This window comes from Lampetra planeri, chromosome 2 (genome assembly GCF_965212315.1).
Source record: "Lampetra planeri chromosome 2, kcLamPlan1.2.h2, whole genome shotgun sequence".
Classification (NCBI taxonomy): domain Eukaryota; kingdom Metazoa; phylum Chordata; class Hyperoartia; order Petromyzontiformes; family Petromyzontidae; genus Lampetra; species Lampetra planeri.
The window spans coordinates 28,605,841-28,621,314 of NC_136108.1; the positions used below are offsets into that span (position 1 = coordinate 28,605,841).

General features: G+C 40.5%; 1 protein-coding gene across 1 annotated transcript in view; it reads right to left on the reverse strand.

The window, feature by feature from the left end:
• Positions 1–15,474, reverse strand: part of LOC144724297 (uncharacterized) — a 59,846-nt gene that overhangs the window by 36,616 nt on the left and 7,756 nt on the right. Inside the window, exons 4-7 of the mRNA XM_078603307.1 lie at positions 12,293–12,501; positions 6,721–6,845; positions 4,132–4,256; positions 2,216–3,164 (exon numbers count right to left, since the gene is read on the reverse strand). Of these exons, the coding sequence (XP_078459433.1) occupies positions 2,216–3,164; positions 4,132–4,256; positions 6,721–6,845; positions 12,293–12,501 (1,408 nt within the window). The remainder of the gene's footprint in view (positions 1–2,215; positions 3,165–4,131; positions 4,257–6,720; positions 6,846–12,292; positions 12,502–15,474) is intronic.

Below are 15,474 nucleotides of genomic sequence, written 5' to 3' on the forward strand. Positions count from 1 at the left end.
TTCCGTTCCGAGAGAACGGCAATATCGCTGTGTTCCAAACTAAATCCCAAAAATATTGTACTTTTGGCCAATATCTGCCACAGAGTACGAATAAGCCACTGTGGTCATAATGGATATCATTGCATGGCTGTGATGGAAACCTGCTTTTATGCCCGAGATGGCACATCGAGGCCCTTTGCAGAATATTAAAGCGTTTTATCTTCGGCTCTCTTACAGGCCACCAAAGGCAGTGGGGGGGGGGGGGGGGATAAAACATTTTTACCATAATAACCCTGTCATTTCACCGAAACCTTCATCAGAATCGGCAAACGGCTCGCATTGCACGAGCCATCGCGCGGAGCGAAAGTGAACCCCGTACACAAAGAACAGAGCCCACGCTCAGCAACGGCACTTGAGTAGCTGTGCCCTTGTGTGCATTGGACGTGGTATCCTCTGACTTTACTTTAGTTGACTTTGATTTTCTACATGGATAATCCCGTTTCGCCAGTTGTCTGGCCTATTTTTTTACAAAATGGAGATCCGAGAACAACAGCAACAACAAAAAAACACAAAAACATCAATATTACAGAGAACGAGTGCAGGGTTCCTTCAAGAATATCACGCCACTAACAGACGAGGTATTTAATGCTCGTAAACGAAACACACAGGAATAAAAAAACAGAACAATATCGTATGAGAGCAAAGGGTGCTCGAAAAAGCTTAGGTGCAGGTGCAAGTAAGCCCTGTGTTTTGGACTAATAGGGAAACAAAGAGGAGAAGTGAAGAGAGGGAACACAATATTGTACTCAAATTGGTATTTGCTAGAACAAAAAAGTATGCTACTAAGAGAGTCGTCAGACTCAGTGAGGCGTCCTTGGGTAAAATAAAACACATTATTATTAAGGTCATTCTGCACAGTCAACATCCCTCACTATCCTCGATGCCACAATTCATAGCACTCCTGTGCATGAACTTATTCGACTGCTTCTTGTCTGGAGTGGTCAATATCTACTTTAAGAAAAGGTTTTTAACCTTTTATGGCAATAAAACAGGAGGTGTTAAGATGTTCAAATAACCCTTTTGCAGGGCATCAAGTCTGCATTATACACTTTCCTGCGGAGGGAGCTGGTAGGAACGTTGGGTTGCTCGGTTAATGGCCAGGGTCAACGGCGGCGTGGTGTATTCCGCAAATATGGCCGACTGTGAGGGCGGGCACAAGCCGGCGTGAGTAGGTTAAACGTTGAGTTTTATAAGGGCACCACGGGGTGACCAGCCCCTCCCCACCCAGCCCCACCCCCCCCAGCCCCCCCCACCCAGCCCCTCCCCACCCTCCCCTCCCCACCCAGCCCCACCCTCCCCACCCAGCCGCACCCCTCCCATACACGACGGACACAATAATCCCCTGTGGGCTGGTGTAACCAGGAGGTTCCAACCAGAACCACTACTTTGTCTGCCATTCTCTCATCCATCGGCCTTCGTCGCTTCTGTTGATGTGTCCGACCGAAGCCCACATGGTGATGACTCTGAGCTGTATTCATTCTCGGATCCCACGTGTTCCCATCTGTTGGCCAACTCGATGTCATTTAAGGTGTGCACTGCTCCGATTTCGTTGAAATGTCCTCGGTCAAAGTCGACGTTCACAATCCACGTGTGAAAGCTGGTGGTATATGACATGATTGGAAACTTTCCTCTTCAGCCAAATCACAGATTTCCAAAGGCATCGATTGCAATCCCGCTCTTGTTCACCTCTGCATTACAATAAGTGCTGTACTGTGTGCATATTGTATGAGACGTGGTCAGTGTCCTCTGTTAAATGATGGCATTGCTCAACATAGTCAAATATACTTTGGTGGCTTTTGCCAGAATGTACTTGTTTTGCAGCTTCAAAAATCATGGTTAAGATTTGGTCATTAAAATGTTGTAAACGAAAGATCGACAAAGTACATCTTGGGTTTAGATCGCGGTGGCATTTTGCATTCATACATTCACACAGACACACGTGCAACACATACGACATACATTAACCAAGAAACAAGTACATTAATAGAAACATACTGACTTAACCGTTTCATATGGCATTTTTCACAATAAGTCGTGCATTAAAACTCATACGTATAACATCTCATGGGGAAAAAAAACAATCCGTCGCATTAGAGGCCCGCCGCTAATGCCATCGGCTCGCGTGACCTTAGCGATGAAGACACGCGTGTTAAAAAGCTCCCATTCCCGGACCTACCGGCATCACGCGCGGAGACTCGCTCCGGCAACACGGAAGCATCCCCTGGGAGAAACATTCCCGTGGACGCGGCTTGCAGAGACGGACGCAACCACACGTAGCGGTCTCGCTCAATATCGCTCCTCAGCTGAGCGCTGATCTGGAAGGATGGGAGGACGGGTTCTGTCGGAGACAAGGAGTGACCGGCCTGCACTTGGCTGGCCACTGTGCCGTCCCTTTGACGATAACTTAATGTCACAGCTGAAGGTTTAACGGCTCGGGTGGCTGCCCAACCGGGTGACGATGGCGGGTCCGCTGCACCTGACACAGCGCCGGTTGAAGGAAACTGTAACGACGCTCGCCGATCGGTCATTGGTTTCTCTGAGCTGGCGACCGCTGGCAAGGTCTTTGGTTCTTCCGTGAACGAAAGCGGACGCGTTTTGTGCATCCCTGAATTGACACCAGGCCACGAATGCGATCCTGGAAATTCCTCATCAAAAACGGCGGTTGTTGTGCATTTGTTGAACGGTGAAATTGAAGTCTTACGTATGTTGTCAAGGTGCTCTGTGGTCTTGGAGGGTGTCTGATCAGAAGCCACTTCTGTAGATATTACACTCGGCGTTGTTGAATCTAATGCATTATATTGAAAGGGGAACAGCTCCGACGGTGATGTCATCAACATATCGGTTGATCCCGAATTTGTCTGTTTCAATGCTCTCGCCATTGACATGGAAGGCTGCAGGGTAAATAATACATTGAGAAAAGATTTCTCAATTGGTCCAGAAGATTGCTCCATGATTGGGAGCACACTCTGTGGATCAATATGCGATGCAAAATGCGGTTTTATGTCAGGCATTAAACTTGAAGGCTCTGACACACAAGTGATATTATTAAGGCCGTCTTTACAAAGGTATCCTTCGGGGCATCTTTCAATAAGACAGTCATCATAGTTGAATTCACAGTTCAAACCCTGTGGGAGATAACAAATGGAATACATGTATTGGAAATGTTTCCAATCGATTAAATGGTTACATTTACAATACCAGAACGCAGGAAACACTGATACAACATAGCAACTTAAAACAGCACATGTAAGAATATTGTTTCATATACAATAGGCCTGTCATGATTTATCCTTGAAGGAATTCGTGAATTTTCATGATAAAATTACGAATTTTATTTCACCTCGTTCTTCCCATCCTATTTTATTTGTTTGTAATCTACTCTATCCCCATATGGACAGTTTTGCTAACTCCATTTGTACAATCCAATGGGGCTTTCCAGGCAACGTATCCTTGTCGCATTTTTTTTTTACAAACAAAACCTCAACCCGTGTCAACTGCACAGCGAGTCGGCAGCAAAAGTGTCGCCTCGCAAATCGATGCCACCCACAGAGTTGGTCTGAAAAAATTGTATTCCATTGAAACGCTAATTTAAGTGTGCAAAGATTACATTAGGAGATCAAAAGCAGTTGCTATGCTGTAATGTTATTTTACCAAAAATGTACCAGTGCTTACTGTTCGCTTTTCAAACTCAGTGGCGTTGGGGTGTAAGTGCATGATATCGATCTAAAGCTTTCGTGACTGCAGGGATTCATCTTCTTGGTTCTTTCGGTAAAGTCACCGAAAGAACCAAGAAGCTTGGTGGTGTTCATTCAGACGCTGTCTTTCCAACAGACCTGTTCTTCACCTGAGGACGGCTGCTTGCGTTGTGGCCGAAACGTCGTGAGAATTGTATTTTATTATGTAAAAATTTTATTATTTTATTATTTCCCTTCTACGTGACTTAACCGAAAGAACCAAGAAGAAAGAAGTGCATGATAATTTCAGTGACAAATGTGGCTATTGGCTGTGTCCACGCATTGACAGTTCAGTGCAAATGAAAGTTGGTTCGTGAGGTCAATTACTCATGATGCAGTAGAGGAGGTGTAGGCTCACCAGATATCCGGGGAGACAATAACATAGGTATCCCAGTTCAGAGTTGCCCTCCTGACACACGCCATTAACACAGGGATTGGTGAGACAATCATCCGTATCCACCTCACAGCGATCACCAGAAAATCCTGGCAGGGGAGGTCGGTGGACAAACAAATCGAAAGTATGCCATAAAAATGTTAATGGTTACTTCAAAACATTTTGCGACTTGGTTATAGAAAATCGTATCCTCATATAGGATTTAATGTTTTTCTTTTATAACCCCTTATCTGCAGCAAATAGAAGCATATGTCGTGCTATAAACATACCACAATTCCCTTTATAGGAATAAATATAATTCCCATAGCCATCGCCTAAAATTTAATAACACATTTTAAAGGAAATGAAATAAGGCCATGGCAATTTTAAATGATTCTCTCTTTTGCAAGCATGCGCAGCATAACACTTGGGGCATTGTACAACATTCACATATGACCGAAGAAATAACACAATTGAAGACGCAGCAATGAACTGGGTTTAAAACTATGGTTTAATGTTACACTTAGACAGATACATTTTAACTATTAAATTTTTTTTATTGACTAAATATATTTTATGCTAACCACAGCACTTTTTCCAAAATACAGTGCGAAATGCATTGTTATGGGTGTTGAGAAAATCAAGAGCAAATGAAACATGTGCTTCAAGTTAAGATATCAATGATAATAGAAATGTGAATTTCTAAGGCGCATTGCATCTGTAGATCCCAATTCCACATCCATATATCATCATGGTCAACGGCGTTATTGCCACAACATCTCCATCTGCAGCTGTTTCATTTGACCTCTAAGGTCTCCTCTCACTGTATCCCACTTTCTGGTTTTATATTTTCCCCTTGGTCACTAACTTCTGGGTGATTTTGGTCAAATGTGGACATAGTGATGGACTTTGAATTTAAGCAGTAAGGTTCATAACACAAGGGGGGGGGGGGTATGTATTGTGTTTAGTTTTTGAAAGAAAAGCAAAACACTTTTTAAGGTAGTGGTTGTCGACATTTTGTGTGCTTTTTTGTTACTTGAGAAGAACATTTCCCCAATGTTATCTTGATTATGCTGTCGTTGTCACATCATGAATAGGACGAATCCCTCCAGATCTTTCGCAGAGCAATGCAACCCTTAGCGTAAGAGAACGGCCCATGGAAGCGGATATTACAGAGCTACCTCTGAGATCCCTTCAAGTGAAAATGTTGTATTTAAAAATGAGTGTTTCACGCATGAATAATATCAATGATACCGTACGTCTAATCCCCTTGCTGATAACAACATTCTGCACACCATATATTCATTTTAGGCTATGCCACCCTAAAGGGAATGGCCAAGTCAGGCCAGATTTAGCTACACTTTCACATGCTCACATATCCATGCTGCTTAATGTTTTCTAACAGTGCTGTGGTACTGTTAGATAACAAAATAATATAAAAAAAATTCAAAAGACCCAGGACTCGTACATTCTCATTAGAGCAATAGCGTATGTTCACCACTGCCAAACAGTCATCTCTATCAGAGGCAGGTTTAGCACTGTCTGTTATTTAGTGCTGCTCTTTCGACATGCCTCCTGGAATGTCCTTCTTGGATTTGTAGAGGCACCAATAAAAATGCTCCATTAATTCCACCCCCCACCCCACTTAAGCTGCATGTTAACATGCACAAGCTGGGCACTTTCCAATTCAGGCCCATGCCACCTATTTATTATGGGTGGTTAATTTGGCTGTGGCACTGGCATGGAGGAACCGACCCTTACGAGTGCCATGAGATGCTTTAGAGTCCATGAGCAAGCAGACCGTGTGCTTTTCGACATTGTGTGGTCATCAATGCATCGTAGCCAAGATAAACTGTGGTGAATAGCAGAGACATTTTCAGATGATGAATAACTGCGCCATTTATGTTGCATATAAGCTTCTACTTTTTGGTCGAAGTAGAAGCTTCTCTGAAATAAATGGGCCCTGACCATAGCAATGTGGAATTTCCATCTCTGGCTCAGGGCCATTAACAGTGCGGGAAGACTTAGAATTGTTTTTCGTTAACAGCAAGGCACGGATATGATTTTAATACTAAATAATACATCAGCAAATAGCATTTTAATTACAAGACTTGGCTCACAGTTAAAATTATGGTCAGGAATTAACTCAGTCCATCATTGCTACAGAGTCAATCAAATAACTACTATGTGGGAAGTAAATAATTGCCACCTTGAGTCTCTATACTATTTTTTCAGGAGGATATTGCATTGAGATGTTTAGCCGGTTCTTCGGCAAACATGGTATCCGGAGAAAACATACACATACGAGAGGAGGACAACGCTAAAATATCCACGAAGATTTAAAACGTGTATTACCATGATGGCATCACATGGCCACCTCGCAGCAATTGCTTACAACACCTGGTATTCCCAGGTTAGCATCCCATACAATTAACACTCATGCTCAACCTGCTTAGCTTCAGAAAGCCACGGCGATTGAGTGCATTCAGGGTGATTTTGTAGCAGGAAAATATATTGACTTTCAGTGACCCCCACCACACTGTGTGAATGTCCATGCTGTGCACATTTACTCACCAATGGCACACACGCATGTAAATCCATTCACGAGGTCACGACACGTGGCTCCGTTTTCACAAGGGCTGGACTCACACTCATTGGTCTCCAACTCACAATGAGTGCCCACGTACCCAGGCAAACATCTGAAACAAAAATAAGAACACAAGCCATTGAATATCAATATCTATTTTACAAGCAAAGCAAGGTCAAGATGTCTGGTACTGGCACAGGATTAGTTGGCATTTTACAGGTTATTTAATTATCCTACTCTTTGGTTCTTTCGGTAAAGTCACGTAGGTATAAAATTAAATAAATCACGACGTTTCGGGTGCAACACAAGCATTCGTCATCAGGTGGGAAAGCATAGTCTGCTGCTGATGCAGACTGTTTTAAAAGGTTTGAAATGGGTGTAGCTGAAGGATCATAAAGAAGTGGCCGGGGCATGAGGACGACCGCTTGTGTTGCGCCCGAAACATCGTGATATATTTAATTTTATTTATACCTACGTGACTTTACCGAAAGAACCAAAGAGCATGGATTCCTGCAGTCATGAAAGCTTCAAATCAAGATTAAATTATCCTGTTTTGTAATTTGTTGTAGGAATTAATGAGTGGCTAAAGTGATCAAACAGTTTACAAAAGCCTCTTGAAGCCAGACTCGAGTAAACTGCAATTCAGGTTAAGTCACAAGACTACTCTTGGAAACATAAATACGTTATTATTTATAATAAATAAGTACATAAGCAAAGAGACTTAATCAATGTTCGCACTTGAACACCATGCGCGACAGGGCATGGCTTGCATGTGGGCATTATCAATTTTATGTCTCTTGCGAAACTCGACAAATACATTTACGTACTCTCAAAAATTGATAAATTATTCAAGTACGTCAGAAAAATCTGTTCAGTCTTCTACATTCAGTGAATCGCAGCCTTTGCCCCTCGACTTCATGGGGATGGTGGCTCAGCTTAAACTGTACATTAGCGATGTAAGTGTTATCACGTTGTAAATATTACAATGTTAATATTTAGTTTGTAAGTAATGCATGTTAAGTAAATGTCTTGGTCATTAATTGCACGCAATATAATCCAATGCTAGTATTTTACGTTCGTTAATTATTTGCAGTGCGCCAGACATGCCTATGAACTGCTAGGGCTCTCTCCCCGATTTCTTCGTCTTCAACGAGTTATTCTGCACTTCTCTGAAACATGTTGAAATGCATAGGCACACAAATATAATTAATTATAATGAATAGTGAATACTAATGCGTTATATTCTTGCGTATGGGAAATATGTTCCGGAGCTAAATGCCAATGGATATCTCGACTCTAATTAACGACGTCCATGTCGTACAGATAATAATACTTTCATAGTATATAGCGTCATGCATGATAATAGCATCCCACAACGCTGTACATTAAATATAAGGACCAAATCCCATATACAGCCACTACAAAGCAAAATAAAAAAAAATGATGTCAGTATTATTAATCGTGTTTAACGTGACACGGAAATACATTTAGAATATTTTTTTAATCAGAATATGTATTCATAGTGGAGGAATCCGATGAACTATAAAGCTCTTTTTTCACAGATGTCCAGTCGGGACGGGTAAGAACGTTACAGCGACTGACAATACAAAAACACGATAGGAGCGCAAAGTACAAGAAAGGGTAAACAGGTGGAGCCAACGGCGAGAAGGCTAAAGCTCTCCTGCCCGAGAATGAATGAACAATTATTGTTCTAGTTAACATTAATTAACGTGATTGGTATTTGAGTTTACTCATTACTTTGGCAGTTACTCGAAGCATAGTTAATTCAAATTTGATCATAATTTACTGGAGCTGTGACATGTTCTCGTAACTAACGCGTTTCTGTACAAGTGTTTTTTTTATTTTTAATGGATGATATATGTGAGTTTCACGCCTCCTATTAGCACGGTTGGCTATGCACGGCGCAAAAGAAGTTCAACACACTTACGTTCAGCGGAGTGACAATGCATTGGTTAGTGTACCACTCCTGGCCATGGCTTACATCAGGGGCAAGTAACCAATCACCAACCCACACTGACCAGCATTGGGGAAGTATGGCCACATAACCCCCATGACCGACACACTGCGAGGAGGCCTTTGTTCAGCAAGGTTGTGAAATGTTATTTCGATGTATGATTGTGTCTTTTATCAAATTAATATGTACGATATAAATGTGCTTATTTGGATGTTTTTTTTTTTTAAAATTTGTGTTCACTGTTTTATTTGACCACTAATAGTTAATTTTTTTTACTAAATGTGTAACGTTTATCTTTTGAAATGCATTTCCTTTCATATTCCCTGGGTGTCCCTCCCTGGTAGAAGGGAATGGTCTCGATGGGTACTCACCTTGCTATAAATAAAGCATAATTTGCATTATCATATATGCTACATATTAAAAATGCAGTTCCTTCAATATGTTCCAGAGCACCATTTGGTTTTATGAGCCGAAGCAATACTCCCTGAACATTTATCATTCAAATAATTGAAAGCAAACAGAATTTATCAACTGTAGACAATCTATCCCGGTACTAACAAAAGAAAATATAATTTTAATTCAAAGCATTTTCTACAAAACACACTCTAACATTTTGGTGTTTCCTTAGATGCACACAAAGCTTTTGACGATGCTGAAATGAAATATGCCAGCTACATCTCTGGGAAGGATTCTAATCTGGAAGTGCATTTTATTGCTAACCTCCTGTTTCTGAAAGCACTTACCAAAAGGTATTATCGGTCCAGCAGAATCGCAGTACAGATAATATTACTTGTTATATTCCATTATTTATATACTTCTTAGCTTCGAAATTTTCCATATTTTTAGCATAATCATCATCATTGTGTGATGAAATATGGAGCCAATCAAGCACGATGTCTTACATTTCTTGCAGCGATTTGCTGATATATAAACCAAATGCATATACAATCAATACCGAACTAAGTAAATCAATACATAAATAGTCCTGCAGTTGAACATATACACGCATATGCTTATAAATATACTGACTTTATCATAAATAATTTAAGTGTATAGCATCACGCGGCAGGTAGGAGTGCCTTGTATCAGTAACCTTCAAGATACCAACTAGGCAAAGAAAATTAGCAATTTGGTTGACAAATGCTTAATTTTCTTCTGCATTCAACTAAATCATTGTTTAAATCCCACGATTGTTGTAGTGACTGCCACGGAATATTGGAAACCCTGCTGACATTTAGACTCATGCCCGGAGCATTCCCTCTCTCGAGTGCAGGCATCTCAAGACCCCCCCCCCTCGTGCCCCATCAAAAAATTAAATTACTCGACTTCCACCACACATTCTGTTCATTAAACAAGCCTAAATTAAAATGGTGCGATAACATCATGGCTAATTCAACAAGCCATTCATCTTGTGCGGTTAATCAATCAAGTTAATCGCAATGTTTCAAAAAATAATGTTCAGGGAATTGTGCATCATGTACGGAGCAGATTGCATTATTAATCCCTCAGCAGCTGATATCCCATGGCTCTTAGTGTGACATTTCTTCTGAACATTGGCAGGGGTCAGGGGAAGAAAAAAATCACGAGTGATACAGCATGTCTGTGCTATAACAAGGCCTCCAGAATCTTAAAGATCTCCGAAAAATAAAGCCCAGGGCATACAAAAAAAATAATCTTATCAGCTTTTCATATTTATTCCAAGCAATTATTTTATTCATTCATAAGTTTAAACGTGTGCTTCATCAGCATAGCAATTTCGTACATTTTTGTTAGGGGTGAAATGTGCCACAATGCGTAGTGTTAATTGCAGACATCTGAAAACTATACGACAGATCACCAAGGGAAAAGTTAAAACTGTCAATGTCAATCATTGTCTCAGCAAGCTATACAAATTAAAAATGTTAAAATAATTATTCAGCAACCTTTGATCATATATTTAAAGTAAAGGTGCAATCACTGCAATAGAAACATGAAAACATAACTAAATGTGTACTGTACGTAATAAATGTTTTATAAAAATATGGAAGTGTGCAGATACTACTTTTGAGTTTTAAAATAAATAGCATTTAAAGGAAATTGTTACATTTGGCATGCATTATGTAATAATAAATAACAATAATTTGCTAGCGAGTGACTAATGTTCATCTTCTATTTATACTTAGAGCTCTAAAATAAATAACCCAGTGTTGATGGGATTTTTGTGGTCATTGACCTGGTGACATGTCTAAGATGTGAAGATTTCATCAAAAGTTTTAAAACAGCAAGTTTTCTCAAGTAATCAGAGATATAATTGCCAACACGGGAGTACACTATATGCATTTGAGTCATATTATGCTAATTGTACAAGCTTCTTTCCAACATAAAACATCTTATTAGTTTTATGGTGACTCACGAGCTAAAATTATCTGCACTTGTGATAGATTCATGTATAAAAAGTGAAACTTTATATATTTTATAAATATAAAATACATTGTTGTGTTTGATCAGCCTTTTGCAAATTAATGTTTCATATGCTATTAATGCAACTACCTGATACAGCCGTATATACAAAACTGTGATCATTCATATGACCACAGCGTTTAGAGCATTTGGCTGCTTTACATTGCCACATGATAAGCCCTTCGTTGAGCTGTCCTTTGTGGCCAGGACGCTTCTGAAAAAGAGCTGTATAACACTTCTGAGATACTGGATTCTGATTCTGGCAGCACACCACGAGTAAACAGGGGTCTCCAATATAATGAGTTGATTGGGGCAAACCGAGTCATCATCAAACTAAATTTGCTTTAAAAGTTCGGGGGGGGAAAAAATACCTATTGGTTTGACGGAAAATGTAATCAGAAAGGATTTTGAAAAAAGTTGCAAATACAGTACAACTTTGGATTGCGAGCATAAGTCGTTCCGGAAACTTGTTTGTAATCCAAAGCACTCGTATATCAGTTGTGATCACGTGACGCTCGGCAAAGGGTATACACGTTATACTCGTATTGCAAGACCTCGCTCGTTTATCAAATTAATATTTATTTAAATTTTTTGCTCGTCTTGCCAAACACTCGCAGACCAAGTTACTCGCAATCCAAGGTTTTACTCTAAGTCCTTCTGCGCGGCCATTCTCAAACAGACGGGGTGATGCACTGCTCCGTGTGAATTCCATATCCATCTTCCCCCTCATGACATGAGACTATAATCGGTAACAGGGCAACACAATGATTGGTCTCTCACTTGGTTTAATGGAAAGGTTTTGAAGAGAACTGAAGTAATGTCGGCGCCGTGGGCGCTCACGGTGGTGAGATGTTAACTACCTCGCCAGGTATACAGGAGATTGTTGCTTCGATTCCGACCCTGATGTCTGTATGTTTAGAGTTTACATGTTCTCCTTGTGGCTGTGTGGGTTTTTCTCCAGGCCCTCCAGTTTTTCCCTCCACATTTCGAATCAACGTGCGTTGAAAGTATTTGGCTGCTATAAATTTCCACGCGATAAGCCACTCCGTCAAGCTATCATTTGTGGCCAGTTCGCTTCTGAAAAAGAGCTATACAGCTCAGTGGGCCTTACCTGGTAAAAATAATAATAATTAGAGTTCAATTACCTGCAGGTGTAGTTCATCGCTGGGCCCTCTTGGCAAATGTCCCCATGCTCACAGTGCGCTGGAGAGTGGAGCTCCGAGCCTTCTGCGCACACGTCCACGTCCGTTTGGCACGCGGTCCCCGTGTAGCCCGGCGGAGCACAGAAGCACCTGAAGGATGTGCTCGAGTCCAAGCAGCTGCCTCCATGTTGACACGGATTTAAGTCGCATTCCTTGGAAACCGGGACATTGCCAGTGACAAGGAGCTCTCTGCCTGGCCGATTTTAGATCATCACACAGGGTTGTGTTTGTGTTGTTGTTGTTGTTGCTGCTGCTGCTGGGAGGGGTAACAGGTTTTCTGCTTTAAGTCCCATGCGAAGCTCCACGGTTTGGAACCCACGTACTATTATGCCAGTACACAGGCCTTGGAAAATCAGGAGAATCAAATAGCCTGCTCCTGATCTTGGAAGTGTTTAATAAAGGTCATCAGACAGATGGAAGCCATTTACCAAGTATTCATTTATATTATGAAAGAGGCAAAAGAAGACGTACATGCCAATGTGTGTGTGTGTGCTTCTATACTGCAGATGTGATGGACAGTAAAATGATTTTAAAGACATACAAGAATTATTGTGTGTATCCACCCACTGATGACTGGTTTGTGAATCTCCATACGTATGTCAACATTGTCAATGCGTCTTCCTTTTCATTACTATTGGTGGATCTGAACTAGTGGTGGAAATCCATCAGTGGCTTTTTGGGTCAGATCGTGTGAGTAAGATGTCACAAATTTACCAAGTGGTGTCTGATTGTTAAATCATGTGGATTGCTCTCCAACACACCGTTTATATTCAAGCAGTAATACATTGGTACATTCGCTCACGTGACAGCTTTATTAATTGCCTGTATTGAGAGAATGAGATTTTAACGACACAAATTTTACTTACACTATCTGACCCAACAATCTATTACCAATCGCCATCACAATGCTGGTCGGTGAAAGCCTACAAAGTGTTACATTTAGCGGCGAAAATGCCACATCACACCAGTATCTCATAATGAAAACAACCAATCACTTGCCACAAAAATAACCCTGATTTTATTCACAAAAGAGAGATAATGTGCAGAACTACTGATCGATCAATCGATCGCAAAGTAGGATAAAGGCAGGGAAAGGGTTTTACTACATTTTGAACACGGTTTAAATAATTCTAGATTTGAAGCTTTCGTGACTGCAAGGAATCATATTCTTACGTTTTTTCGGTAAAGTCACGTAGGTAAAACATCAAAATTAATGAAAATAAAATAAAATAAAACAAAAATCACGACGTTTCGGAGGCAACACAAGTCTCCGTCATCAGGTGGGACCGTCACAGCCGAATTAGGCTGTGACGGTCCCACCTGATGACGGAGACTTGTGTTGCCTCCGAAACGTCGTGATTTTTGTTTTATTTTATTTTATTTTCATTAATTTTGATGTTTTACCTACGTGACTTTACCGAAAAAACCTAAGAATATGGTTTAAATAATTGTGCTCTACTCTATTCACTTTGGAATCGTCTATTCCAAGAACCTTTGATTTTTGTTACGGCAGAGACCCATTATGGTTATAGATATTTTAATTATCGGTTAGAATTGAAAAAAAACCTACGGTAATTGTGTATTTAAATTAAAATGTAAGTTATTTGCAGGTTAACATTGCTAATGCGACATTCTACAGGGTAAAATAAGAACTCAGAACACTGACAAACTGACAGAAGCTAATGCAGTTTAAAATGTGTATTTTAGTATTTAATTGGGTTGTCATTAGAGTATAACATCAAACCCTTTACGTCAGTTTTCAGCACTGTGAAACTATATTATTTAAAGTCCAGTATAATTCAACGCTAGCACTTGTTTTTACATAACTTTTGTTTCGCTCATATTTATTTTCAGACCCATTTTGGAGCTTTTTTTATTAGGTTATTTATTACAGTTAATTTCAGTTAATTGCTTTAATGAGTCTCAGTAATACGAGGACGAAACAATTATTCTCCATTCACAAGTATCCCTTGATGTCTCCAATCCGATTGTCAGAACTCTAACGCAGTGGCGGCTCCTGCAAAATCTCTCAGGGGGGGCAAATGTCTGGATGATTGATAAGGATAAGGTCCACCCATGCAATGGATAAATTAACAGCTTAAGCATGTAAAGGCAAACTTCACTTCTTTAATATTAATGAAAAATAAAGTGACTCTTACAATACATCTTGTTTGTTTCTATACTCACTATTAATACAATCCACTCAAGTTTCTTTTATTAAAGATTCCACTAGGTGGCGACAAATTATATTGTTGGATGAAACGTGCTTACGTATGATGACGTAAGCACATATGATGACGTAAGCACGTTAGTGCGAGCCCTCCCGGAAGCCATAGAGAATGCATTGCAGCGCCCCCCGTTCGAAAAAAAACATCTTTGAATGTAAGTCTATGGGGCCACTCGGGGCGATTCTCAGCCGGAGTGAAATCGCCCAAAAAGAGGCGGTACTCCACAGAACGTGACATGACGCTGATTGGACTATATCCAGAGGCACAGTGACGGCTAGCGTGACTCTGTGGTTGAATGACATTGGTGGTGCGTCGTCCAATCACCCTAATAAAGAAACCGCCCCTGCTCTAACGTCACCGTGAATAACTTTGGTGCAAGTGCCCTCGGCTGCCTCCTCCTTCTCACGTGCTCTGTTGCTTCCTTCTTCTCACAATCTCAGTGTGTAGCTGTTCCATATTTGTAAATGTTTTAGAAACGTACATACTTGTTGATGTTTATGCCTTGGTCTGTGAGAATTTAGATGCCCGCATAAAATCCAGCTGATATAAACGCATTTTCATTATTCACTGCAATGGTATTTGAATATCTAGTTGTCTTTTTCCAGAATATGACTGATATTATGTACGTGGTCAAAGGTAGAGAAACCTTTCCAAAACCACATTTGATTCGTGGGCCTATACACTTTTTCTGGTGACAGGTCTGTAATTCTCCAAGTCAGCTTTAGTACCCCTTGTGAACAGACAAATTATTGTGGAATCAATACATGACTAAGGTATTCAATTTGTGTGTAAATGTAAAACAGATTGGTCAACAAGCTAAATAATTCCTCCACCATGATAAGCACGGCTGTCTAAGTATGGTGCAAAAAAAGATCGACTTACATTCACATTTTCAGA